Source organism: Pseudorca crassidens, chromosome 1 (assembly GCF_039906515.1).
Source record: "Pseudorca crassidens isolate mPseCra1 chromosome 1, mPseCra1.hap1, whole genome shotgun sequence".
In the NCBI taxonomy this organism is placed as follows: Eukaryota; Metazoa; Chordata; class Mammalia; order Artiodactyla; family Delphinidae; genus Pseudorca; species Pseudorca crassidens.
Window position 1 is genome coordinate 28,191,672 of NC_090296.1, and position 25,708 is coordinate 28,217,379.

At 43.8% G+C, this 25,708-nt stretch overlaps 2 protein-coding genes and 1 pseudogene across 3 annotated transcripts; 2 read left to right on the forward strand and 1 right to left on the reverse strand.

Moving 5' to 3' along the window:
• Positions 1-1,575: 1,575 nt before the first annotated feature.
• Positions 1,576-11,246, reverse strand: ZC2HC1C (zinc finger C2HC-type containing 1C). The gene is made up of 3 exons (XM_067730020.1): positions 11,123-11,246; positions 8,933-10,275; positions 1,576-2,148 (listed from the first exon to the last, which is right to left on the reverse strand). Exons 2-3 carry the CDS (start codon positions 10,253-10,255, stop codon positions 1,885-1,887), a joined length of 1,587 nt encoding a protein of 528 aa, XP_067586121.1. The 5' UTR covers positions 10,256-10,275; positions 11,123-11,246; the 3' UTR covers positions 1,576-1,884.
• A 117-nt stretch (positions 11,247-11,363) lies between these two features.
• On the forward strand, positions 11,364-25,589 carry ACYP1 (acylphosphatase 1). Of its 2 annotated transcripts, none has more exons than XM_067730074.1 (3): positions 11,364-11,669; positions 16,258-16,355; positions 25,178-25,589. In XM_067730074.1, exons 1-3 carry the CDS (start codon positions 11,507-11,509, stop codon positions 25,391-25,393), a joined length of 477 nt encoding a protein of 158 aa, XP_067586175.1. In that variant the 5' UTR covers positions 11,364-11,506; the 3' UTR covers positions 25,394-25,589. The 2 variants fall into 2 exon arrangements, with proteins under 2 accessions (XP_067586175.1, XP_067586177.1); XM_067730076.1 differs by lacking the exon at positions 11,364-11,669 and adding an exon at positions 15,777-15,940.
• On the forward strand, positions 17,714-19,135 carry LOC137220607 (BOLA class I histocompatibility antigen, alpha chain BL3-7-like; annotated as a pseudogene).
• Positions 25,590-25,708: the final 119 nt, after the last annotated feature.

Genomic DNA, 25,708 nt, shown 5'->3' on the forward strand with positions numbered 1-25,708 from the left:
GGCCACCACTTATTCTAGTCACCTACTGCTTTTACCATCAAGTGTGAAACTTAAAGTGGGTACCTCATTAAACTTGACTGGGAATGTATATATTGGGTTAAATATCCAGTGTCTCTCTGTGAGTTTTCTTTGAACGACCAACCAAAAAGCCCTATTATGTGATACCTCTCTTTCTTTGTAACAGTTATGAAGAGCATAAAGCAATACATGCAGTTTTTTAAAACATCATTTTTTTAGCCTAGCGTCTAGCAGCTTCACAGCTAAAGCCTTAAACTTGCATATCAAATTGGTCTGATCTGTTAGCCCAGCCACTCAGCAGAAGCTGCAGAGGAAATGGAACAAGAGTGAGTGGCCATCTGTAGTTTAGTAAATGTGGTTTTGTGGTCTGCACAGTCCCCTTTGCCCAGGTCAGGTTAGTTGATTTTTCTCCAGTGTTTTTTTTTTGTTTGTTTGTTTTTTCTGTTTTAACATCTTAATTGGAGTATAATTGCTTAACAATGGTGTGTTAGTTTCTGCTTTATAACAAAGTGAATCAGTTATACATATGTCCCTAGATCTCCTCCTTCTTGCGTCTCCCTCCCTCCCACCCTCCCTATCCCACCCCTCTAGGTGGTCACAAAGCACCGAGCTGATCTCCCTGTGCCATGCGGCTGCTTCCCACTAGCTATCTATTTTACGTTTGGTAGTGTATATATGTCCATGCCACTCTCTCACTTTGTCACAGCTTATCCAGTGTTTTAAGCTAACAATTTGAGTGATACTCTCAGGACAGTAATCTTACTAGTATTTCAGATCTGTTGTGTTAGCTTCATCCTACCTGGACTGATAGCTTCTCCCCCATCAGACATTACCTTATCACTTCTCCCATTTGACAAGTCTAAGACTCACTCATTTTATTATTTGTTTAATTTTAAATTCCCCAAACCCATTTATTGAAGGCCTAATTATGAAGGTTACTTGCAGTAGGCATGATTCTGCCCAGAGAAAATTTTAGATCTGCTATCTTTTCCTTCAAAGTTTACTTCCTAGAATAGAAGTTTACTGTGATGTGATCAGCAGGGACATGTGACACCAGAATGTCCCAGGTTGCTTTGATGGTATATTTTGCTGCTTCATTTTAAAAGTCATTAAACCAACCTGATTTGAAAGCAGAGTGCTAGCAATAGCTGAAACTAACGTTCCTTCCTTCCTTTTTTTTTTTCTGACATATGAAATCCATTAGGAAGGAACAACTGCAGAGACATAGTGTGCTTTTCCCCATCCCTACCCTGTAAAGTATTGTACATAAAGATGAGGTTCCCTTTATTACACAGTACAACATGGGGAGGCTTTAGGACATACTGGCGCCTGAACCTTCCATGCTTGTATTGACTTTTGGCCAGGACCATGTATCAGGGAGGTCATTTGTCTTACGGCAAAACTGTATTTTTTATAAGATACCATGATCCTCTGATACCAACGAGCCAACTTCTTGCAAGAACAAGAGTTAACAGAAGCCATAGACATACATGCAGAGGCAGTGGCAAGAAGGCACAGCAAATGCAGGCACTTAACCAGCACAAACCACAATCAGGCTTGCAAGAAGAGAGCTTTAATGTAGCCTCCTCGCTACTCTTACGTGCCCTCACCCATCAGTTCTTAGGGCAACAACATGAGGCGCCCCAGCCGCAGGCGGTGATTTAGTGGGAAGCTGAGGCTTCCTGTTGCCTCCTGCTGCTCAGCAATGGGTCTCTCTCTCTTCACCGATTTCAGCTCTGCAGGCAGACCTGGGAGATGTAAAAGTTTTAGTTCTTTCTGCTCTGCATCAAATTATTCTACTCCCATTTACTGCTGAAGAGAAGCGTAGCCTTCTGGACTATCAAGGAAGTTTCCACTGTTGTCTGCTCAACTGCAGTGCTTCCTTGGAGGTGGAGGGCGGTTCTTGATGGTCTTACACTTAGGAATGTGCCACTCTGCCACCTTGGGAGCAAAGTGGCGGCTACAGTGAGGACACTGAATATAGTCTGGATTTTCTGCAGGCAGGATGGGCGGCAGGTCGGAGGGGTTTCCACCTTTGGCAATTATCTGCTGGACCTCTCGAGCCTGACGGAGGGTACGGATGAAAGATTCGTGCTTCTGTTTCCAGTTGGTCTTCCAAGGAGGTTCAGCCTGTAAGTTGAAGGAAGACTGATCATTTAACTTGGTGTCTATCTCATCCCCTTCCTGAGTCTCCGTTAGAATGACAGTAAGGAAATTAAGGTCAAAGAGAACAGGAAAGAAGCGACAATGATAACTGACTTGCCAGAGTGGAGGCACTTAAACCAGGGGCCCCCAGCGCCCCCGGGGCTGCGGACTGGTTCTGGTCCACCGACTGCTAGGAACCAGGCCGCACAGTAGGAGGTGAGCGGCGGGCAAGCAGCGAGCGAAGCTGCATCTGCTGCTCCCCCATTGCTCGCATCACCGCCTGAACTATCCCCCTCCCCACCCCACCCATGGAAAAACTGCCTTCCACAAAACCGGCCCCTGGTGCCAAAAAGTCTGGGACCGCTGACTTAAACTAAGGGCCTGCAAAGGCCTATATAGTACTGAGAGGCAAGCCTATTTCCCAGCAGAACCCCTGGGAGGCTCAGTGCTTGGACATACAGGTAGTGGGAAGGGGGAGGTGAACAGGTTGGCTCCCAGGGCTCCTCTCCACCTTGCACATCCAAGTGTCCAACACTTCCAGCACCCTCTCTGGAGAAATTGAACCAGACAGGTTTCAGACTCAGGACATCCAGGCACAGTGGAGAGCAGGGTTAATCTAGGGGCTGAAAATGGAGATTAAGGGCAAGTGTACGCAATGTATTGTGGAATTAACTGTCAGCTTCCTTCCCCCACTCAGCTCCCAGAGTACCAGACACAGGCACCCTCATAGGAGGCAGGAGTTCTCTGGATGCACCAAGCAGTTGAGAGAAAAGTTGAGATGCTGATTCTGAGGGACCCCAATGAAAAGGCTCACTGTTTGACAACCCTAATATGAAAGCCCTCAGTCAACAAGCCCCACTTAAGCTTAAATATGAACGGACAGTCAGTAAAGCTCTAACAAGGAAGAGACCAAACAAGTACAGGAACACACATGCATACACGCTCAGGAAGTAGCAACAAGGCAGGTAGCAGAAGAAATTTTTTTACAAAAAATCATAATATCAAAGTAGTGTTAGAAGAGATTTTATCTATGAAACAAGAATATATATACTATGAAAAAGGAATGAGAGAACCAGAAAGAACTATTATAAATTAATACTGCAATAGCTAAAAATAGAACTGTTGTAAAATAATGTCAGAAAAGTTACGCAGAATGGGAAAAAGGATCAAGATGGAAAGTAGAAAAGATCAGAAAATTAGGAAGTCAATCTAGAAAGTCCAACACTGACTAATAGGAGTTCCAAAAACAGAAAGCACAAGGAGGAAATTATTAAAGAAGACAATAAACATTCCTAGAAATAAATATCACTACCCTTGAGATTGAAATGGCCTACCCACTATCCAACACAATCATTGTAGAATAAAGAGAGAATCCTATAAGTTTTAAGAAAAAGAAAAAAATCTATAGGTTTCATATAATGGAGCAGAAATCAAAATGGTATCAGATTTCTCAACAGTAACATTGGATGCTAAAAGCTAGTGGGGAAATGCCATAAAAGTTCTAACAGAAAATAATTTTCCAGCTAGAATTCTCTACCTGGCCGATTCATCAATCAAAAATAAAGCTATTATATCGATATTTTAATTCATCCCAAGACAAAAAATATGCCTCCCGTGCACCCTTCTTAATAAAGCTTCAGCAAAGCAAGGAGTAAAGCAAGAAAAAGGAAGACACAGGGTGCTGGAAACAGGAGAGAAGCAGAGAGAAGTTCCAAACAACAGGTCTGCACCAGGCCTGGAGAAGAACCAGTCTGGACTGGAGCAGGAAGAAAAAGAATGGTGGGATGGAGGTTCCAGAAGAAAAAAAAGTCAAACTGATAGAAAAACATTAACAGGTGTCTGATACTGGGCAGATCATTCAGGGGAAAAAAAATACAATTAGGTATGTAGGAAACCAAGCAAATTAAAACTTGGGTCAGTTATTAACTCTGGGTGAATGTGGGCAGGGGCAGAATCTGTCCACTCAGCAGTGAACAAAATTTATGTGGTTATTATCACAAAAACAGCTGACTACTGGTTTAACCCCAAACTGTGATATCACTACAATGGAAGGATAAGGGAAGGAGAAAAGTGGGAGGAGAGGGGATAAGAACCCAGAGTGTCCATAAGAGGTCAACAGATAATGTGCAAAATTGATAAATCAAGCAAATAAGTATATTATTTAGAAATATGGAAATGCATACCAGAAGAGCCATCTATCAGAACTGCCTGTGGGAGCCAGATGAGGGGCCAGAGAGGGATGAGGCAAAATACTGTTGATCTGCATTATAGGTCACTCAGTACTGCATGATTTTTCAAATGTATTCAAATACTACTCAGATGAAAAGAATATTAATTTTAAAAAGAAGAAAAAAGAAAAGCAAGTAGCTGCTTGGTGATGAATATAGGAAGAGATGTTATCAAAGGAAAAGGAAGGATCCATCAGGAAAATCTTACTGAAACAGACAAGGCAAGAGAATCAGAGTGTTAGAGATGCTATTTAGGAACCTTTAGAATTGAATTAGGGGAAAGTTCCTCAACTATATGATACTTATACTTTGATTCTTCATTGTACTGAAGTTTATTCAATTAACACTTATTAATCACAAAGCACAAAGATATAGTCTCTATGCTCAAATACATAAGGTCTAGTAGAGAGACAAGAGTATGAGTCTGCTGGAAGTTATGTGAATATTAAAGGATAAAAGAAAAATCACCTGTTCTTGCAAGTACACTGAAGGAATAACAGAGAGACACAAACCACTCAGCTTACAAAGGCACAAAGCTTTGGAATAAAACCTGGGACGGTCCAAGGAGAGGAGTCCATCTCAATCCAGATCCTTTCTGCCTTGATGTCCTCAATGCAACATATTTCCTCAAACTAGTTTCCACAAAGCTAGGGCATCTGATCTCAGAAACCCTTTTTTTTTTTTTTTTTTTTTTTGCTTTATTGCTACTGTATTTGGGAATTTAAGAAACACAAGATTCTTTTAGGTTCTGGCCAGAAATAAACCACTATAGTGGGACAGAGAATACCCAAGTGGATTATTGGGTTGACCAGAAAAAAAACAGGATAGAACAGGAACTGATGATCATATCATTATCTGCAAGGGCAAAATGTTGACTTCTCGTTGGAAACCCGATTTCAGGGAGATCGTCGCTAAACATGGAAAAGACTTTCTTGTAGTGATCTCCCATATCGTATTGAAAGAAATAATTAAGACTGCAAAAGACTTCTCTTAACAGCCACCACATAAACGTGAGTTTTTAAAAGCCCCGCAAATACACACATAAACTGTAAAGTGCTAACGGACAAGAGGTGTTAGCGTGGCAGTGGGAGGGTTGGAAGGAAATGAAAATAGAATAACACTCTCACAGTTTACGAGACTCAGAGCTGGACAGGCTTTGAGATCATGTGGTCTAGGCTTTCGCACATTTTGATCATTTGCATACCACTTTCACTTAATCCCTCTTACTATTTTTCTTTAAATTCATGATTCCTAGAAATCAAGGGCTTACCATGTTTTACTTTTCTAATACGCATTACAATTACTGAAATAAAAAATGCAGGTCAGCATGCCACACTTTGAGAAACACTCATTTACAACCCCAGTGTTATAACCTTGACAAGGTGGTAGAAGCTTCACCAGACAATCTTCTCCAGATCTGACTATCCAAATGTGCCTATGAAATTCCCCCAAATGTATGGAAGTGTCTCAAAGTCACTTTTTACAACATTTTTCTGCAGCTAGGAATGTTCACCAAAGACGAAGTCCTCTAATCCAGCAACCCCACTTCTGAGCATGTATCTGGAGAAAACCATAATTCAAAAAGATACATGCACCCCAATGTCCATAGCAGCACTATTTACAGTAGCCAAGACATGGAAGCAACCTAAATGTACATCAGCAGAGGAGTGGATAAAGAAGATGTGGTACATATACACAATGGAATATTACTCAGCTATAAAAAAAAAAGAATGAAATAATGCCATTTGCAGCAACATGGATGGACCTGGAGATTGTCATACTGAGTGAAGTAAGTCAGACGGAGAAAGACAAATATATGATATCACTTATATGTGGAAGCTGAATTGGGCGATTGGGATTGACATGTATACACTGATGTGTATAAAACTGATGACTAATAAGAACCTGCAGTATAAAAAACCAAACAAACCAAAAAAACAACTAATACTAAACTTTCTTTGGGTTATTTGTATGGAAATATGTTAATATAAATGTTTCAGACATTACATGAAATTTCTAAAAATCTTATATGTTCTGGTATAATGTTATAAGTCATAATTCTAGTTATTACTTTAAAATGTATATCTCAGAAATAACTAAATTTCCTTGTCAACTGCATTATTATGAACTTTCATCAAATCTTTAACCGTGGTCATTTTTAAGTCTTTGGTCATTTACAGAGAGTTCTGGGTGTACTCTGATGCTTTTGCAAAAATGTTCCTATAAAAGGGTTTCATCTTCAAGGAATTCATGGAAAAGACTCTGACAAGTACAGGTTTCTGGTAACTGACTATACTGCTGAACTGAATGAATAAGCATTTTCAGAACTCTAATGGAAAACTGATGAATTCATAAAAGAGCTAACAAAAGATCAAGATAAAAAAATTAATTACATGGGACAGAGTGAACTGATGAGGATGATTATAATTTTAGTGACTTTCTGTTTGAATTAAAAAAAAAATCCCACAAGGACTCAGAGGCAAAAAATATACAAATCAATTTTCACTGCAAAGTAAAGGAGCTGTTGCAGTGGAGGATTACTGGACTGAATGTCAATATTATGACATAGAAAAAATATATATATATGTGTGTGTGTGTATGTCATCTTGGGCATGTTACTTAACTTCTTGCCTCATATCTAAAATGGGATAGTAGTAGTATTGTTGGGAAATTATGTGAGATAGTATATGTAATCTAGAGCACTTAGAATGGTATATGGTTCAACCAAAAAAAAAAAAAAAAAAAAGGTACAAATGAGCTTGTTTCCAGAACAGAAATAGAGTCACAGACATAGGGAACCGACTTGTGGTTGCCAGGAGGGAGTGCTGAGGGGGAATAAATCGGGAGATTGGGATTGAGATATATACACTACTGTATATAAAACAGATAACTGGACTTCCCTGGTGGCGCAGTGGTTAAGAATCCTCCTGCCAATGCAGGGGACACGGGTTTGGGTCCTGCTCTAGGAAGATCCCACATGCCACGGAGCAGCTAAGCCCACGCACCACAATTACTGAGCCTGTGCTCTAGAGCCCACGAGCCACAACTACTGAGCCCACGTGCCACAACTACTGAAGCCCGCGTGCCTAGAGCTTGTGCTCCACAACAAGAGAAGCCACTGCAATGAGAAGCCTGCACACCGCAAGAAGAGTAGCCCCTGCTTGCCGCAACTAGAGAAAGCCCGTGCGCAGCAATGAGGACCCAACGCAGCCAAAAATAAGTTTTAAAAAATAAAAATAGGGCTCCCCTGGTGGCGCAGTGGTTGGGGGTCCGCCTACCGATGCTGAGGACGCGGGTTCGTGCCCCGGTCCGAGAGGGTCCCGCGTGCCGCGGAGCGGCTGGGCCCGTGGGCCGTGGCCGCTGGGCCTGTGCGTCCGGAGCCTGTGCTCCGTGGCGGGAGGGGCCGCGGCGGTGGGAGGCCCGTGTACCGCAAAAAATAAATAAATAAAAATTAAAAAATAAAATAGATAACTAACAAGGACCTACTGTATAGCACAGGGAACTCTACTCAATATTCTGTGATGACCTATATGGGAAAAGAATCTAAAAAAGAGTGGATATATATATATATACATATAACTGATTCACTTTGCTGTACACCTGAAACTAACACAACATTGTCAATCAACTATACCCCAATAAAAATTATTAAAAAAATAAAATAAAGTCTTCTAACCTTAAGGTGTTTACTCTCTAAATGGGGAGAAAAAGAATTCCAAACAATTGTGTTTCATGTATTTACTAAGAAGGTATATCAAAATTAGCCAATGTTGAAAAAATAGATACAGCTTATAGGAGTGGTAGCAAGTCCTAATCTTGGGAGGGGGCAGAATATATTGCAGAGAGCGAAGAATTCTCTCAGGGTAGTGAAAGGCTTCATAATATTTTTCTTTATATTTTTCATTCTCTTAAATTTTCTAAAGTAAGTGTTTATTACTTTTATAATCGAAAGGACACACACACACACACACACACACACACATATATATATATTTTTTCTTTTTTTTGCGGTTCGCGGGCCTCTCACTGCTGTGGCCTCTCCCGCCGCGGAGCACAGGCCCCGAACGCGCAGGCTCAGCGGCCATGGCCCACGGGCTCAGCCGCTCCGCGGCATGTGGGATCTTCCCGGACCGGGGCACGAACCCGTGTCCCCTACATCGGCAGGCGGACTCTCAACCACTGCGCCACCAGGGAAGCCCAAGGACATATATTTTTTAACTCTAGATTTTTGGAGTCATTCTGACCCAGATTTATATGCTGACTGTCATTTAAGACTGTTTGTGATCTCAAGCAAGTTAACCTCTCTGACACTTGATTTTTGAACTGATAAAAGATAATGAAATCTTCACAGGGTTGTGGTGAGGATCATATGAAAAGCTCCCATCACTGTGACTGGCACACAGTAGTAATCAATAAATCAAACGTTAATTCTCACTTTCTCCCCATATGACACATGAAATTTTTTTAAAGAAAATGGTTGAGTATATAACAGGCTCTTAAAATGATCCCCACTCAAGGCAAATCCATAAGGCCCTTGTTACCTTGACTGAGGCTGGTCCCTTCCAGTTCAAGTACTGCTCTAGTTCTGTGCCCTTGGCCCGGGCCCTGGAGGAATCAAACACTTTCCTCTTGGAACTCTGCATCCTGCGGCAGACGTTGGAGTGTCTCTCCAGCCTGAGCAAGAGAAACTTTCGGCCACAGTGGCTGCACTCACCCAGTTCTGGCTCTTCAGTGGAACAGCCAGAGCCCGAGGAGTGTGGTGCCCTAGATGAGCTAGAATTGCTGGTGGACCTCCGCAAAGCACTGAGCGGCGCTTCTGAAGCTTGAGAAAACGTCTCCTTCAATCGCCCTGAGACTCGGTCTCGGATGTTGTTATTGCTTGCCACCAGTCTTTCCCTTTTGAGCTTCTGAACTCCATAATCAGAGAACTGGAATGGACTAGATCTTTCTTGAGACCGTCCCCAAGTTTCATCCTCTCCTGTGTCTCTACTGAAGACCTCCTCAGACATGAGTTCTGGGGAGAAGATAGGTTTGTATGTGGTATTGCCTTTAACTCTCCTCCCGGGGAGTACCATTCTCTGCAGCTCTCTTTTTTCATTTTCCTCAGCCTGTTCTTTTTCCTTCTGGATCCTTCTGAGTTCCTCCTCTGTCTTCTTCAGCTTTTCCCTCAGAAGAGCCTCTTTTCTGCAGATTTCCTCCTCTAAACTCTCCCCTGCAGCCTCTAGTCTTTGGATCTGCAGCCACTCCGTCCTGTTGGGGTTTGCCATGACCCTGTCCTCCTGACTGGCAGCAACTGTACCAACCACAGATGAATTCACCCAGTTCCTTGAACCAAAGCTCTTGTATGAAAACTTTCTTGGCTCAGGGGGTCTTGGAGAGACATTCGGGTCCCCATCAGTGCCAGCCTCACCTGTACTATGGGGCTTCCGGTGAAACACAGGTTTCAGTGGGTATGCCCGGTCCACCCCAACTCGCTTCTTTGTAAAGGGGATGAATTCCTGGTTATTTGCTTTGGGATACTGGGATTGAGGGCCTGGTGAGTAAAATAAACACTTTGCTTGGCCCTGGGGATTGCTTCCTGAGTCTTGCTGGCTGATTCCAGCACAGCAGGGATAAGAGTAGCTCTGGGCTTTCGTGCAGGTGTTCCATTTGGGGTGAGTGTAGAGGTTATCCAGCGTCTGCTCTTGGTTGCTCAAAAGCTTCTGCTGGACATTGTTCCTCGGGTGCCCCATAGAGGACCGCTGGGAAGAGTCACCTTTTTCAGAGGGGTCTTGCTTAGCTGAGTGGAGCTCTGGAGCTTCCGTTTTATTATGTGGGCGCATAATGCCCACAGGCAGAGGCAGTGCCAACTGGAGACCAGCCATTCAGGGCATAGACTGAAAGCCTAGGGGAGATTTAAACCAGATGTATGTGAGGAGTTTGTCTGAGGTTCATGTCGGCTGCTAAAGTAAACTGTTTCTACATTTGTCCTACCCACATTTTCCCTTAGACTTCTTAGGGACAGTGGTGCTGGGTCTGCCAGAGCTTTCATTCAATAAGCATTTGGTGAACACTTATTATGTCTTGCGGGTGCTTATTAGGTCCTGAGGATAGAAAAAGGAATGTGATACAGGTGTTCCTGTCACCTGGCTTTCCTTTGTATCAGTACCAGCCGCTGCCATACACAGCATACTCTGTAGCAGGTGGAAAGAGCTATTGGACTGAAAGTCAGTTTTTAGGCCTGTGACACAGGACAAGCAGCTTCCCCTCGCTGGCTCCAGTTTCTTCACCTGTAAACTGAGGGGTTCTCTCAGAGTTACAAGACTCGAATTTAGGGACCTTAGGACTCCAAGTCTAGCCCCATCATTTTATAGGTGAGAAAACTGCGGCCCATTGCTAAGTGACTGGCACAAAGAGCTCTCGGGGCTTCCCTCCTGCTGAAACAATGCTTGACCCCAAAGAGCACAGCTGCTGCAGCTCAGGGCCTGCAGCAGGTGCCTGACTGGCAAACCCTCACCCAAGGAGTCCCCGCGGCACAGACGGCAGGTCTGTAATCCGAGAGGCGGGGACCACCTGATCTGGCCGCCGCGGGTTTTAGATCCGTAACGCCTAAGTCGCATTCTGACCTGGAGGGCTCAACCGGGAAGCCTCTACTGGAGACTCCGCTTTGGGGACAAGCCCTCGCTCTACAATCTGTCGGGCCCTTGGGAGGTCAAGGTGCTGACCCCATGTCTCCCCGCCCTTCCGCGTACCTGAGGCTCTCGGGGACAGCTGTTGCTCAGGCGAAACCCCAGGACTTAGTTTTCCCGACCACGAACCCTCCCTCCACCGACGGCCGCGCAGGCGCTCTCAGCTGGCCTCTGTTTTTCCCGTTGCCTGGAGACGGGAGAGCGTGGGCGCCCAGCCCCACCTCGCCGCGAATTCCGCGGAGGGTGGGTGGGTGAGGCGTGCGCAAGCGCAGTCCGCACACCACCGGGCGCCGCCCCGGGCGCGGGCGCGGTGGACCAGAGTGTCGCCTGACCCGGTGTCCCGCCAACTCTGCAGCTCCTTCCAGCTCTGCCCTTAGGGGACGGGGGAATGGGGTGGGAGAGGCTTTTCTGGGGCTCCATCAAAGAGCTTAGATTTTTCTCAGAGCGATGGTCTCAGATCCTGGGGTGTGCCCTTCTCTGGCAAAAGACGGAGCGCCTAGATGTGCCCTCAAGTCATTCTGCCGCCGGATTCCGGTGTCTGCCCCCTTAGCGGGAGTGGGCCTGCTGATAGCCTTTCTTAGCACGTTCGGCTGCCTTGTACGGGCCCCAGGTACGGCTGTATATTATCTCTCCATGCTTTTCCTCGCAAATAGTTTGGAGCTTGCGTCAAATTTTAGCAAGTCGGCTAGGTTTTGCTACGCAGAAGGGGGGAAATTTTTGTAGCCAATCTAATTATTTTGATATAATGTTTTACTCTCACGTGGTAACTCTGGCCCTCTCTTCTTAGGGCCCAGGAGTGACTCAGACAAGTGTAATGATAATAAAGTTAACTACCAGATCGAAAATGCTCAGTATAACCTGGTTTCAACACTAAAGATACTCCATAACTTGCTAACATCAGAAGAGAGTTTATTTGTCTTCATACTTCAGTTCATTTGTGTAAGCTGTTTGGAACAGGCAGCTTACTTTTTTCCCTGTAACTACTTAAAAGATTCATGCACATGGAAAATAATATAGACAGCAGTGGTCGGTGTTAATACTTCAACATGTCATAATACAGCTTTTACATGTTATAAAGAAATGCCTTGGTGGTGTTCCAAGGCAGTCCTTTTATGCCTTGTTTTCTTTCCTAGCTGACTCTCCAATGCCTTCTCTATGTATGCATTTTCAGACATTTCCCACTCTTCTCAAGGTCCCAGTTATCTCAGCATGGGGCTTGCCTGTCATCAACTCCAGAAGCTCCCCTCCAGCCTGGCAGAATTTCCCAGGGTGCCTCCCTCCATCTTGACTTCTTTCCCTCTTGTTTATGAGGAAGAAGAATCTTTGTCTTTCCTTGAGTTCTCTTGACTTAGTCCCTTTCAGTACCCTCCAGGAATTGACTCACTTTACCCCTGCATCTTGTTAACTTCAAGTTGTATCTATCCACACACGCTTCTGTGGTTTTAGAATATGCTTAACTTTGCCCTGCACAAAAAGCCTCATTTCCCTTGGCCACACCTTTCACCTTAGGGTCCCATTCCTTTCTCCTCTTCTCCACTTCTTAATAGAAAACTCTACATTTCCTGCCCCCACTTCCTCAACTCCCCCTCATTGTCCAGTCCATTGTGGTCTGGTTCCCCTCTGTCCGCTTTATTTAACTGCTAGGCTACCAGTGACCTTCCAATGACCCTAAAGACAAAAGCTGCTATTTCTTCAGCCTACTCATTTGACATTGATTTTTCTCTCCGTTGGAACTCTTCTCACTTGCTCCTGTGTGCCTTCTTGGTTTCTTCTTTCATGTCCTTGCATTTATGTCTTTTCCTCACCTTCCCCTCAAATGTAGGTGTTCTCCAAGGCCCTCGTATTTCTCATATAAATGTAGTTTCAGACATTCTCTTCCTTAATGATTTCAGCCAAATGCTGAAATTTCAGGTCTCACCTATGTTTAAATGGTATCTAGGTTAGTTCTCTCTCCTTAATTACGGACTCAAATTTCCAAATTCCCATGTAGCACTTGCACGTGAATGTTCCTCAGGAACCACAAACTCAATATGACAGAAAACGAAGTTGTGATCACCTCCGCATTCCCCAATCTACTTCTCCAGTGTTTCCTCTCATGCTGAAAGGATCAGTCATCTTCTACTCCTCCCACTTTGTCACCCCCTCTCTCTAACTGGTCAGCAGGTTCTGTTGAAGTTACCCTGCGATGTCTCTTATATGTGTCCCCTCCTTTACGTTTCTACAACCCTAGGTGAGTTCCTCCCTCACTTCTCACTGGGATGACACCACTCTCCTAACTGCTATTCATCTGCTCCCCAAACCTATCCTTCTGGCTGCTGCCAGAATAATTATCCTGAATACTTCTGACCCCATAATTCTCCTACCCAGTGGCTGCTTCTTTACCTATAGGATAAAGTTGAAATGTGTAACTTAGCATGGAACTTCAGCTTGCCAGATTAGGTCCAGCCTACCTTTCCAGTCTTGCCTCCCCAGAGGCTAGTCCAGGGCGTCTGAACCTTGGCTGTGCTTTAGGACTACCTGGAAAGCAATTTCTGGGAGTGAGGCCTGGGTATCAGGATTTTACAAAGCTTTCTCCAAGGTCCTAATGTGCAGCCAGGGTTGAGAAACCCTGGTCCAGCCACACCTGACTACTTGCACTTTCTTACCTCAGTGGCCTTACTCCAAGCTCCACGTACTGGGAGGTGGTGGAGCATAGCATTCATGGGAGTAGGTTCTGTACTCAGACTGCTTGGAACTAAATCCCAGCTCCATCACTTACTGTTTGTGGTTGTGTAACCTTGGGTAATATGCTGGTTCCTCCAAGAATGCTTTCCCACTCTTCCCAGCCAGAATGGATCTCTTTGCTCCTTTGTGTTCTCATAATATTTTCTGTCCTTGTTCTAGCACAGGGCTGGCTCATGACGAGCTCTCAGTGGATGCTTGTGGAATTGAATTAGCATGTTGTGCATTGTATTGTCATCATTTGCACGCGTATTTGTCCCTTACACTAAATAAAAAACTCTTTGAGGGCAAAGATTATATACCATCCATCTTTGTATATCCTGCAGTGTATATACACAGTAGATACTCAATAGGTTAATTCTACAGAGAAACTAGTTTTTAAAAAATAAATTTTAAATAATATAAGCCAGTTACTCTGTTCAGCATTATTTTCAAATATTACCAAGCGTAACAATTCAGTTCAGCTTCCCACCCCACTCCCACCCCAACGCCAGCACTGAGGTTGTATGATTCTCCAGGATCTGGATCCTCACTTTGTAGCGGGCAGCTAATGGAATAATGAACCTCCATGGCTTCCATTGCAAATCCATCTCACCTTGCCAAGTCTGCCAACCTGGCATATTCACAAATGGCATCTTATGTTATGAAGGGATGTAAGGTACACAAGCACTCCAAAGAGCAACAATAAACACCACAGTTTTCCTTCATACACATTCTTAATCTTAAGGGTATCTGTATTCAAATGCCTTCAAGGTGACCCTACTTTTTTTTTTTAATTAATTTTTATTGGAGTATAGTTGCTTTACAGTGTTGTGTTAGTTTCCACTGTACAGAAAAATGAATCAGCTATACATATACATATGTCCTCTCTTTTTTGGATTTCCTTTCCATTTAGGTCACCACAGTGCATTAAGTAGAGTTCCCTGTGCTATACAGTATGTTCTCATTAGTTATCTATAAGGTGACCCTATTTTTGTTGTTGTTGTTGTTGTTGCGGTACGCGGGCCTCTCACTGTTGTGGCCTCTCCCGTTGCGGAGCACAGGCTCCGGACGCGCAGGATCAGCGGCCATGACTCACGGGCCCAGCCGCTCCGCGGCATGTGGGATCTTCCCGAACCAGGGCACGAACCCGTGTCCCCTGCATCGGCAGGCGGACCCTCAACCACTGCGCCACCAGGGAAGCCCAAGGTGACCCTATTTTTAACAATCATTACCCACAACTCCCCTTGACAATTCCCTTCTCCCAAAAGAAATTCATGCAACTTGGTCACTTGGCTTAGATTGACTGATTCAGTTGTGATTATGGGTTATTTTGCTTGTGCTTGTGATTGATGGATTGATTGCTTTAGATAAGCATTGTTTGTAGTTTTCTTAGTAAGGTAAACTCTGGTGGGCCGCTTCCAGAATCACAGAGGGAGAAATAACCTCCACTGGGACCTCCTATACACTTATCTCTGCTGCTACCAATTCCAGACTTAGGCATGACTCAGAATTGGAAGAGAACTGAGAAAAAGGGCAGAAAAGTTGTATGTCTTCTATTTAATTTGTTTGTCTGTTTGTTTATGATGTTTAGTGTTTATCATCTGCCTCCAGAATTTAATCTCCTCCGGTCCAGGGATCCTTTTTGTTCATTAACGTATGTCAACCACCTAGAAATGTGCCTGGCACACAGAGGCTCTCAGTAAATATTTACAGAATGATTGGATTTATCTCAAGTGTTTCTTCGTCTTTGTCTTTATCCCCGCTAGAAAATGAAAAAAGGCGTGCGCTTAGTGACAGTTGGGGTGAGGGCTCGGTGTGCAGAATCCTAGCCGAGACCCTGGACAGATCCCGCCCCCCCGCCAATCGGAGGCTCTGGGGCTACTAGACACTGGCGTCCCGAAATCCCACCCTCTAGGCGGGCTCTGGGCCGAGCGCGCCGTGCGTGATTGGCCGGCGGAGGTGATGGGCCTGAGAGACAGCGAAGGAGGAGCCGCGTTCTAAGCTACCGGGCGCGGCGGTTACGCAACCGGGAGAACAGTTGGCCTGCTGGTCTCCCGGGTAGTCCATCGGAGAGGAGGACCAGGAGAGTGAGCCTGGGGCAGCGCCCCGGGGCGTGCTCATCAGTTCGATTAGCCCTAAAATATTAATAGGGCATTCTGGTGGGGGCGCGGAAGCCAGGTTCGCGTGGGAAGAGGGAAGGACGGAGAGGGAGCGGGACCGGGGATGGGTGTAGGGAGGTAACTGGATAAGCAGGTAATTGCCCCAAAAGAGGCCTCTGTGGGCTCCCTTGCCCGGGTGTCTTCCTGTTAACTTCACACACCCGCGCTTACACGTGACCGCTTACTTACTCCGAAGTACTGGCACCTTAAGGTCAGGGAGAGGTCACAGTGGTTAACGATGGAGAGGTGTGTGTGTGACCCTTTCTGCCTCAGGATTGGGGGCCCGGGTTTAGGATAATGAGTCCTTTACTTTTCTGCTTTCATGGTCTCTGACAGGTCTGAGCGTGAGTATGGCAGAAGGGGACACCCTGATATCAGTGGATTATGAAGTTTTTGGGAAAGTGCAAGGTGTGTTTTTCCGCAAGTACACTCAGGTATGTGGCTTACAGGCTTTGGGGACATACCTAGGGTATGAGCATGGGAACAAGAGACATGTTCCTGAAAAATATGCATTGGAGAACCTTTCTGTTTGGTAGCTGGATGGCAAAGAGGTGGTTTGTAAAACAATGGGTATGAAAATGCTTTGCAGTGGATAAAACACAATGCAAATGGAAAATTTGTCTACTGTTATTATTGGTCTTTTCTAACAGTGGTACTTGAGTACCTAGACACATATGGGTGAGCTTCTCTTTTCCAAAGGGGAATAGAGGGCTTCCCCAGTTCTCCCTGTTGTGGCATCATCAAACCAAGTCACAATTCTTGTAGGAAAGTTAACATTGATCAAAGAGATGGCATTTAAGTGACTTTTAATTGCTTCCTCTGCAGCTGCTGCATTTTCTTCAGACCTCTTTCCTTTTTCAACTTCTCCCATTCCCCTATGTAATTCCTTTCCGCTCATTTTAGCTTTTAAAGAACAATTACCTTTTCCAGGTGAAGCTTTTCTAATGAAAATACTTTATCTATTCCAGGGTAAGTAATGGTAACATTGAACATGGAGCCTGGTATTCCTATTTGATATTAGGGAGTAGTTGAGGGGATGAACAAACTATTGACAGCCTCTGTCTTAATATCACTAATCCTCCCTCAATGGGCACACACAGATGCAATCTCAGTTTGCCTTCTGTCTTCTATAGAGGGGTATCAGGCTATTGCCTTCCCAATGTATCTCCAACCCCAAAGATACTGAGTTAAGACTGCAGAACTTGCCAAGTGTCACATTCCGGGGACTGTGGTACTTAAAATTCAAACGTGAATCTTTGAAATATGAATGTTAAATATCACTACCTCTTTTTCCAATTACTTGCAAATCATTTCCTCCTGTTTCATGCTCATATATGAAGTGCCTATTGGAAAAAAAGAATTACTGAAAGTCATAGCAAGAGCTATGTTCCAATTAGCTTTGCTACTAATTACGTATGGTAAGTTCCTGTGATTTAGTAAATGGAGGTGGCAGCCTGAAAGATTAATTAAAGTTGTTGAGCGAAAAGGACCAGATGGCAGTATACTCTATCTTTCTCTACTGCGCCTCCCACCCCCCAATTTAAAGAGAGAATAAAAGAATGCAGAAAAACAAATATTGATTTGGAAAACTGCAAGGAAAATGTCATCCTTTTTTCCCCTTAATTAGACTTGTAGTTTATTCTTGACTACTTATAATCATTTTATTATATATGTTCATTTTAACAATTATTTTGTTTTGCTACAGTCTTTTTATGTGTTGATATCATCTAGCCTCTTAATTTAACTCCATCACTCCTAGAATGAGTGATAATACTTGAAGGGATTTTTTTTTAAAGTTAGAATATAGTGTCTTCTCAGACGCCGAGGTGGTGGGTCATGGCACTGCGAGCCCTTCTTCTGCTCCTCACGGGGGCCCTGACCCTGACCGAGACCTGGGCGGGCTCCCACTCCCTGAGGTATTTCTACACCGCAGTGTCCCGGCCCGGCCGCGGGGAGCCCCGCTTCATAGCCGTCGGCTACGTGGACGACACGCAGTTCGTGCGGTTCGACAGCGACGCCCCGAATCCGAGGATGGAGCCGCGGGCGCCGTGGGTGGAGCAGGAGGGGCCGGAGTACTGGGATCGGAACACGCGGAACTGCAAGGACGCTGCACAGATGTACCGAGTGAACCTGAACAACCTGCGCAGCTACTACAACCAGACCGATGCCGGGTCTCACACCGTCCAGTGGATGTACGGCTGCGACGTGGGGCCGGACGGTCGCCTCCTCCGCGGGTACAGCCAGTACGCCTACGACGGCGCCGATTACATCGCCCTGAACGAGGACCTGCGCTCCTGGACCGCGGCCGACGCGGCGGCTCAGATCTCCAAGCGCAAGTGGGAGGTGGTCGGTGAAGCGGAGCGCCACAGGAACTACCTGGAGGGCACCTGCGTGGAGTGGCTCCTCAAATACCTGGAGACCGGGAAGGACACGCTGCAGCGCGCAGACCCTCCAAAGACACACGTGACCCACCACCCCATCTCTGACCGTAAGGTCACCCTGAGTTGCTGGGCCCTGGGCTTCTACCCTGAGGAGATCTCACTGACCTGGCAGCGTGATGGGGAGGATCAGACCCAGGACATGGAGCTTGTGGAGACCAGGCCTTCAGGGGACAGAACCTTCCAGAAGTGGGCGGCCCTGGTGGTGCCTTCTGGAGAGGAGCAGAGATACACGTGCCACGTGCAGCACGAGGGGCTTCAGGAGCCCCTCACCCTGAGATGGGAACCTCCTCCTCAGTCCTCCGCCCCATCATGGGCCTCATTGTTGGCCTGGTTCTCTTGGTGGTCACTGGCGCCGTGGTGGCTGGAGCTGTGATCTGGAGGAAGAAGCACTCAGGTGAAAAAGGAGGGAGCTACGCTCAGGCTGCAAACAGTGACAGTGCTCAGGGCTCTGATGTGTCTCTCACGGATCCTAAAGTGTGAGACAGCAGCCTCGTGGGACTGAGTAATGCACGGTCCCACTATGTGGCTTCAGATCCCGTGACTCCTCTTTCTGCAGCTGCATCTGAATGTCTGTGTTCCTCGTAGCATAATGTGAGGAGGTGGGGAGACTGGCCCACCCCTGCCCACCACGACCCCTCCCCACCCGGACCTATGTTCTCTTCCCTGATCCACTTGCCTGTTCCAGCAGAGGCAGGGCTGGGCCACCTCCATCCCTGTCTTAACTTTGTGGTGCACTGAATAATAATGTCTTAACTTGCCTGTTGGAAATAAAATCTGTATATGGAAAAAAAAAAAAAAAAAAAAAGTTAGAATATAATTCACATTCCATAAAATTCACCCTTTTGGGACTTCCCTGGTGGTCCAGTGGTTAAGAATCCACCTTCCAATGCAGGAGACATGGGTTCAATCCCTGGTCGGGGAACTAAGATCCCACATGCCGCGGGGCAACTAAGCCCACTCACCGCAACTACTGAGCCCATGCACCACAACTACAGAGCCCACGTGCTCTAGAGCCCTCATGCCACAACTAGAGAGAAGCCCGCGCACCGCAACGAAGAGCCCCTGCACTGCAACGAAGATCCCGCTTAAGGCAACTAAGACCCAACGTAGCCAAAACTAAATAAATAAATTAAATAAATAAATATTTTTTTTAAATCACCCTTTTAAAGTGTATAATACAGGTCTTCCCTGGTGGTGCAGTGGTTAAGAATCACCTGCCAATGCAGGGGACACAGGTTCGAGCCCTGGTCCGGGAAGATCCCACATGCCGCAGAGCAACTAAGCCCGTGCGCTGCAACTACTGAGCCTGTGCTCTAAAGCCTGCGAGCCACAACTACCAAAGCCCGCGTGCCTAGAGCCCGTGCTCCTCAACAGGAGAAGCCACTGAAATGAGAAGCCTGCCCACCGCAACGAAGAGTAGCCCCTGCTCGCTGCAACTAGAGAAAGCCCACACGCAGCACCGAAGACCAACGTGGCCAAAAAAGAATAACAATTAAATAAATAATAAATTTATTTTTTTTAAAGTGTATAATACAGTGGTTTTTTAGTATTCATAAAGATGTACACTAATTCCAGAACATTTTATCACCCCAAAAAGAAACCCCACACCCATTAGCACTCACTCTTCATCCCCCCAGCCCCTGGCAACCACTAACCTCATTTCTATCTCTATGGATCTGCCTGTTCTGGACATTTAATGTAAATGGAGTCATACAATATGTGGCCTTTTGTGTTTGGCTTCTTTCACTTGACATGTTTTCAAGATTTATCCATGTTGTAGCTTATATCAGCACTTCATTTCTTTTTATGGCTGGGTAATATTCCATTGTATGGGGAATTCCCTGGCGGTCCAGTGGTTAGGACTCGGCACATTCACTGCCAGGGCCTGGGTTCAATCCCTGGTTGGGGAACTAAGATCCCACAAGCCTTGCAGTGTGGCCAAAAAAATAAATAATAAAATAATTGTTTAAAAAAATATTCCACTGTATGGATATAACACATTGTATATATCCAATCATCAATTCATGGGCATTTAGGTTGTTTCTACTTTTTATCTGTTATAAATAATGATGCTGTGAACATTTATGTACCTGTTTTTATGTAAACATTATTTTCAGTTCCCTTGGGTATATATACCTAGGAGTAGATTGCTGGGTCACATGATAACTCCATGTATAACTTTTTGAGGAACTACCAAAGCAGTTTTCCAAAGCAGCTGCACCATTTTACAGTCCCACTATCAATGCATGAGAATTCCAATTTCTCCCAATTGTCAACAGTTGTTATTGTCTGTCTGCTTTATTATAGCCATCCTGGTGAGCGTGAAGTGGTATCTCATTGTGGTTTTTTGTTGTTTTGTTTTGAGGTATCAATGAATTTAAAAGGATTTACGTCATATAAAGCATGTTCTCCTATGACCATAATGAAACTAAACTGCCATCAATAACAGAAAACTGGGAAATTCCCAAATATTTGGAAACTATAGAACACATTTTTTTTAATTGTGGTAAAATATACGTAATGTAAAATTTGCCATTTTAACCCTTTTGAGTATACAGTTCAGTGACCTTAAGTACATTCATATTGTTATGGTACCATCACCATCATCCATCCACAGAACTCTTTTCATCTTGCAAAGCTGAAACTCTGTACTCATTAAACAATAACTCCTGATTCCCCTTCCCTAGCCCCTGGCAGTTACAGTTCTACTTTCTGTCTGTATGAATTTGACTACTCTAGGTAACTCATATAAGTAGAATCATATAGTATTTGGTTTTTTTCCTGACTTGCTTATTTCACTAGCAATAACATCCTTAAGAGTCATCCATGTTGTAGCATCTGTTCAAATTTCCTTCCTTTTTAAGGCTGTGTAATATTCTGGTGTATGTGTATACCCTCATTGTGGTTTTGTTTGCCTTCTAATGATTAATGATGTTGAACATCTTTTCATGTGCTTATTGGCACATGGAAGAAGATATTTCTTCTTTGGAGAAATGTCTCCAAATCCTTTGCCCATTTTTTTTAAATATAAATTTATTTATTTATTTTTGGCTGCTTTGGGTCTTAGTTGCTGCACGCGGGCTTTCTCTAGTTGTGGTGAGCAGGGGCTATTCTTTGTTGTGGTGCGCGGGCTTCTCACTGCGGTGGCTTTTCTTGTTGCGGAGCATGGGCTCTAGGCGCGCGGGCTTCAGTAGTTGTGGCACGTGGGCTCAGTAGTTGTGGCTCGCGGGCTCTAGAGCACAGGCTCAGTAGTTGTAGCACGTGGACTTCAGTAGTTGTGGCGCACAGGCTCTGTAGCATGTGGGATCTTCCCAGACCAGGGCTCGAACCCATGTCCCCTGCATTGGCAGGCGGATTCTTAAGCACTGCGCTACTAGGGAAGCCCTTTAATACATCTTTATTGGAGTATAATTGCTTCACAATACCATGTTAGTTTCATTTGCACAACAAAGCGAATCAGCCACACCCATACACACGTCCCCACATCCCCTCCCTCTTGAGCCTCCCTCCCATCCTCCCTATCCCAACCCTCTAAGTCATCGCAAAGCACCGAGCTGATCTCCCTGTGCTATGCTGCTGCTTCCCACCAGCCAACTATTTAACATTTTGTAGTGTATGTACGTCGATGCTACTCTCACTTAACCCCAGCTTTGCCCTTCCACCCCATGTCATCAAGTTCATTCTCTATGTCTACCTCTTTATTCCTGCCCTGCAACTAAGTTCATCAGTACCATTTTTTTTTTTAGATTCCATCTATATGCGTTAGCATACGGTATTTGTTTTTCTCATTCTGATTTACTTCACTCTGTATGACAGACTCTAGGTCCATCCACCTCACTACAAATAACTCAATTTCATTTCTTTTTATGGCTGAGTAATATTCTATTGTATATATGTGCCACATCTATGGAAAACAGTATGGAGGTTCCTTAAAAAACTAAAAATAGAACTATCATATGACCCAGCAATCCCACTACTGGGCATATACCCTGAGAAAACCATAATTCAATAAGAGACGTGCACCACAGTGTTCATTGCAGCACTATTTACAATAGCCAGGGCATGGAACCAACCTAAATGTCCATTGACATATCATGGGCAGTTTTTAATTACTAATTCAATCTCTTGTTATAGGTCTATTCAGATTTTCTATTTCTTCTTAATTCAGTTTCTGTAGTTTTTGAGTCTTTCTAGGTATCTGCTCTTTTAATCTAAGGTATCTAATTTGTTAGAATACAACTGTTCATATTATTCCCTTATTATCCTTTTTTTTTTTTTTTTGTAAGGTTGGTGGTAATAGCCCCTCTTTCATTTCTGATTTTAGTACTTTGAGCCTTCTTTCTTTTTTTTTATTGATCGGGCTAGCTTAAGGTTTGACAACTTTGTTGGTCTTTTTAAAGAATCAACTTTTGGTTTCATTTATTTTTTCTTTCTTCCTGCTTTCCTTCCTTCCTTCCTTTCTTTTTTTCTTTTTTCTGTATCTATTAACTCCTGCTGTAATCCTTATTATTTCCTTTTTTGTGCTTGTTTTGGATTCAGTTTGCTCTTCTCTTTCTAGTTTCCTAAGATGGAAGTCTAAGTTATTGGTTTGAGGGTACTTTCTTTTTAGATTGAGACTAGAGTTGGTGATTATATTCGTTAAAATGTTTCCAGGGGCTTCTCTGGTGGCGCAGTGGTTGAGAGTCCGCCTGCCGATGCAGGGGACACGGGTTCGTGCCCCGGTCCGCGAAGATCCCACATGCCGCGGAGCGGCTGGGCTCGTGAGCCATGGCCGCTGGGCCTGCGCATCCAGAGCCTGTGCTCCGCAACGGGAGAGGTCACAACAGTGAGAGGCCCGCGTACCGCAAAAAAAACACAAAAAAATGTTTCCAGATGACCATCCAAGCAGAAATATTATTATGAGGGAGAATTAGCTTTTTGGAATTTTCGTAGGAGAAAACACTGCTTACTTGTTTAGATATATATTCAAAACTGAACATGACTCAGCAACATTATGTTATCATTTAAAAATAAAAACAGGGACTTCCCTGATGGCACAGTGGATAAGACTCCGTGCTCCCAATACAAGGGGCCTGGGTTTGATCCCTGGTCAGGAAAGTAGATCCCACATTAATGCTACAACTAAGAGTTCACATGCCACAACTAAGGAGCTGGTGAGCTGCAACTAAGGAGCCCACCTGCCGCAACCAAGACCTGGTGCAACCAAATAAATAAATATACATATAAATGTGTGTATATATATATATATAAAATAAGAACAGAAGCGAGTGCACAAATAAAACCCATACGAAATCTCCATTCTCAACACCAGTCAAAGTTGGGAGTGTTTTGTTCACTCTCAGAGTTCAGATAAATCATATTGCAATTTAAAATTTAAATAAATTAGTTTTGAGCAGTACTGTTATAACCTCCTGCTCAAAACTCAACACAATCATTCCTATGGCTAATTACCATATAAGGTAACTAAGAACTAGGGATAGCCCGTTCCCCTAGGTTAAAAGAAGTAGAGGAGTGCAGTTGTTACACAAAGTCAGCTGGATGTGGAGTCTTATTCAAATCCATTCTCTGCATTCTTTTTTAATGCCACAATCTACAACACTCAATCATGCTGTAGGTATCTCTTATTTTTCTTCATTCCTTAATTTCCTCTGTATCCTTTAAACTGTTATTTATTTGACCAAAGTCTCTTGTTCATTATGCAAACATGTCTTTGCTTTGAACGTAACTGATTTGATGAATACTTCAGTTCCTCATCAAACATAGTTTTGCTATGCATAACATTTCCTTTGGCCAACTCCAGCAATTTCCCATATTTACTAGGTCACTCGTCTGGCATTTGGACATGCAATCAAGTTAACTCCCGTTTTCTTTTGTAATCTAACCCCTTCTATTTAGATAGAATGTAACAGTCAATAACTTTTATAATATCCTTAATTGGAAACTTTACAAAAATAAAATTGCCTCTAAAACATTGCTACCTTTCCCCAATTTTCAGTCATTCCACAGTTAGTGATTTAAAGGAAAGAGCATTGGAAAGTCTAAGAAAAGAGCAACTACAGTGATTAGATGATTTTCATAAGCTTATGCAACATTAAAGACATTGTGATTATTTAGACAGAAGAAAGTCAAGTGAAAACAATAGTTAATGTAGTCTCATGAAACTTTGGTGTTTAGAGGCTGATCACCAGCTGCTTTTTCCTTCTCTAGGAGGATGAGAGAAAGTGGGCTTTGGGTGCAACATAAAGACCTTGGGTTAGACAGTTTCTTTACAGTGAGAACAGTGGATTGCCTTGCCCAGGAAATTGTAAAATACTCTCTAATGATCTTTAAAGAGATATTGGACACTTAATCATCTGGATTTGTTTAGGTGTGGTCTTGGTTAAAGAAAAAAAGAAGGATCAAATAGCTTCATGCTTTTTCTATTTAATATACCCAGTAGATTCTTGATTAGGAGACGGAAAATGAACAAGATATACTCCAGTATCCTAACAACAGTCATCCTTAGGGAATCATTTTGAAAACATCTGATTTGGTCTTAAATCTTTAGTACTTAACCAAATTGACGACATAGTGAAAAATTCTGGTGCCTGGTTTTATAGGGTGGAAGAAGGAAATGGAGTCAAGTGGTCAACACTGCATGTTAAGATCAGCAATGAGATTCTCCTTGCTGTAGTTCTGTTTTGACTGTTCTGGACAACATCAAATTAGTTTCAGTGGCTTGATTCTAGGCCAAGATTCTGGCAAGAGATTGTAGTCTAATTTTGTTTTGTTCAATCTCACTGGATTTCTCTCTCTTGTCTTTTTCTTTCCCTTAGGCTGAGGGTAAAAAGCTCGGATTAGTAGGCTGGGTCCAGAACACTGACCAGGGCACAGTGCAAGGACAATTGCAAGGTCCCACCTCCAAAGTACGTCATATGCAGAAATGGCTTGAGACAAGAGGAAGTCCCAAATCGCACATTGATAGAGCAAGCTTCAACAATGAGAAAGTCATCTTAAAGTTGGATTACTCAGATTTCCAAATTGTGAAATAACGGTCTGAATTTAAATTTTCCAAGATACTCAGTGGTTTTGTTTTTTTATTTTTAATAGGGATAGAATTATTCTGTGTTCAATATTAGAATTTGTAAGTAAGTTATTTTAGTATCAGATATTTGATAGTTACTGTATGTGTATGATGGAAGGATTACAACTGTACACAATTCTAATCAATAAAAACACAGAACCTTCTGTGTAGGATACTTATTTTCTTTTTGGTAAACTTCATTTTGGGCAAAATAAGAGGTATTTACTTAATAAACATCTTTGGGAAGAGAATTTTGAGGAAATTTAAAGAAGTCTGAAAGAAA

What these genes read in the sequence shown, in the direction of transcription:
- ACYP1 (XM_067730074.1), top strand. Translation starts at nt 11,507, where the DNA reads ATGGTCTCAGATCCTGGGGTGTGCCCTTCTCTGGCAAAAGACGGAGCG. An exon ending in CTGCCTTGTACGGGCCCCAG is followed by an intron (nt 11,670 to 16,257) that starts GTACGGCTGTAT and finishes GGTCTCTGACAG; the next exon opens with GTCTGAGCGTGAGTATGGCA. An exon ending in TTTTCCGCAAGTACACTCAG is followed by an intron (nt 16,356 to 25,177) that starts GTATGTGGCTTA and finishes TCTTTCCCTTAG; the next exon opens with GCTGAGGGTAAAAAGCTCGG.
- ZC2HC1C (XM_067730020.1), bottom strand. Translation starts at nt 10,255, where the DNA reads ATGGCTGGTCTCCAGTTGGCACTGCCTCTGCCTGTGGGCATTATGCGC. An exon ending in AGGGACCAGCCTCAGTCAAG is followed by an intron (nt 2,149 to 8,932) that starts GTAACAAGGGCC and finishes TTCAACTTACAG; the next exon opens with GCTGAACCTCCTTGGAAGAC.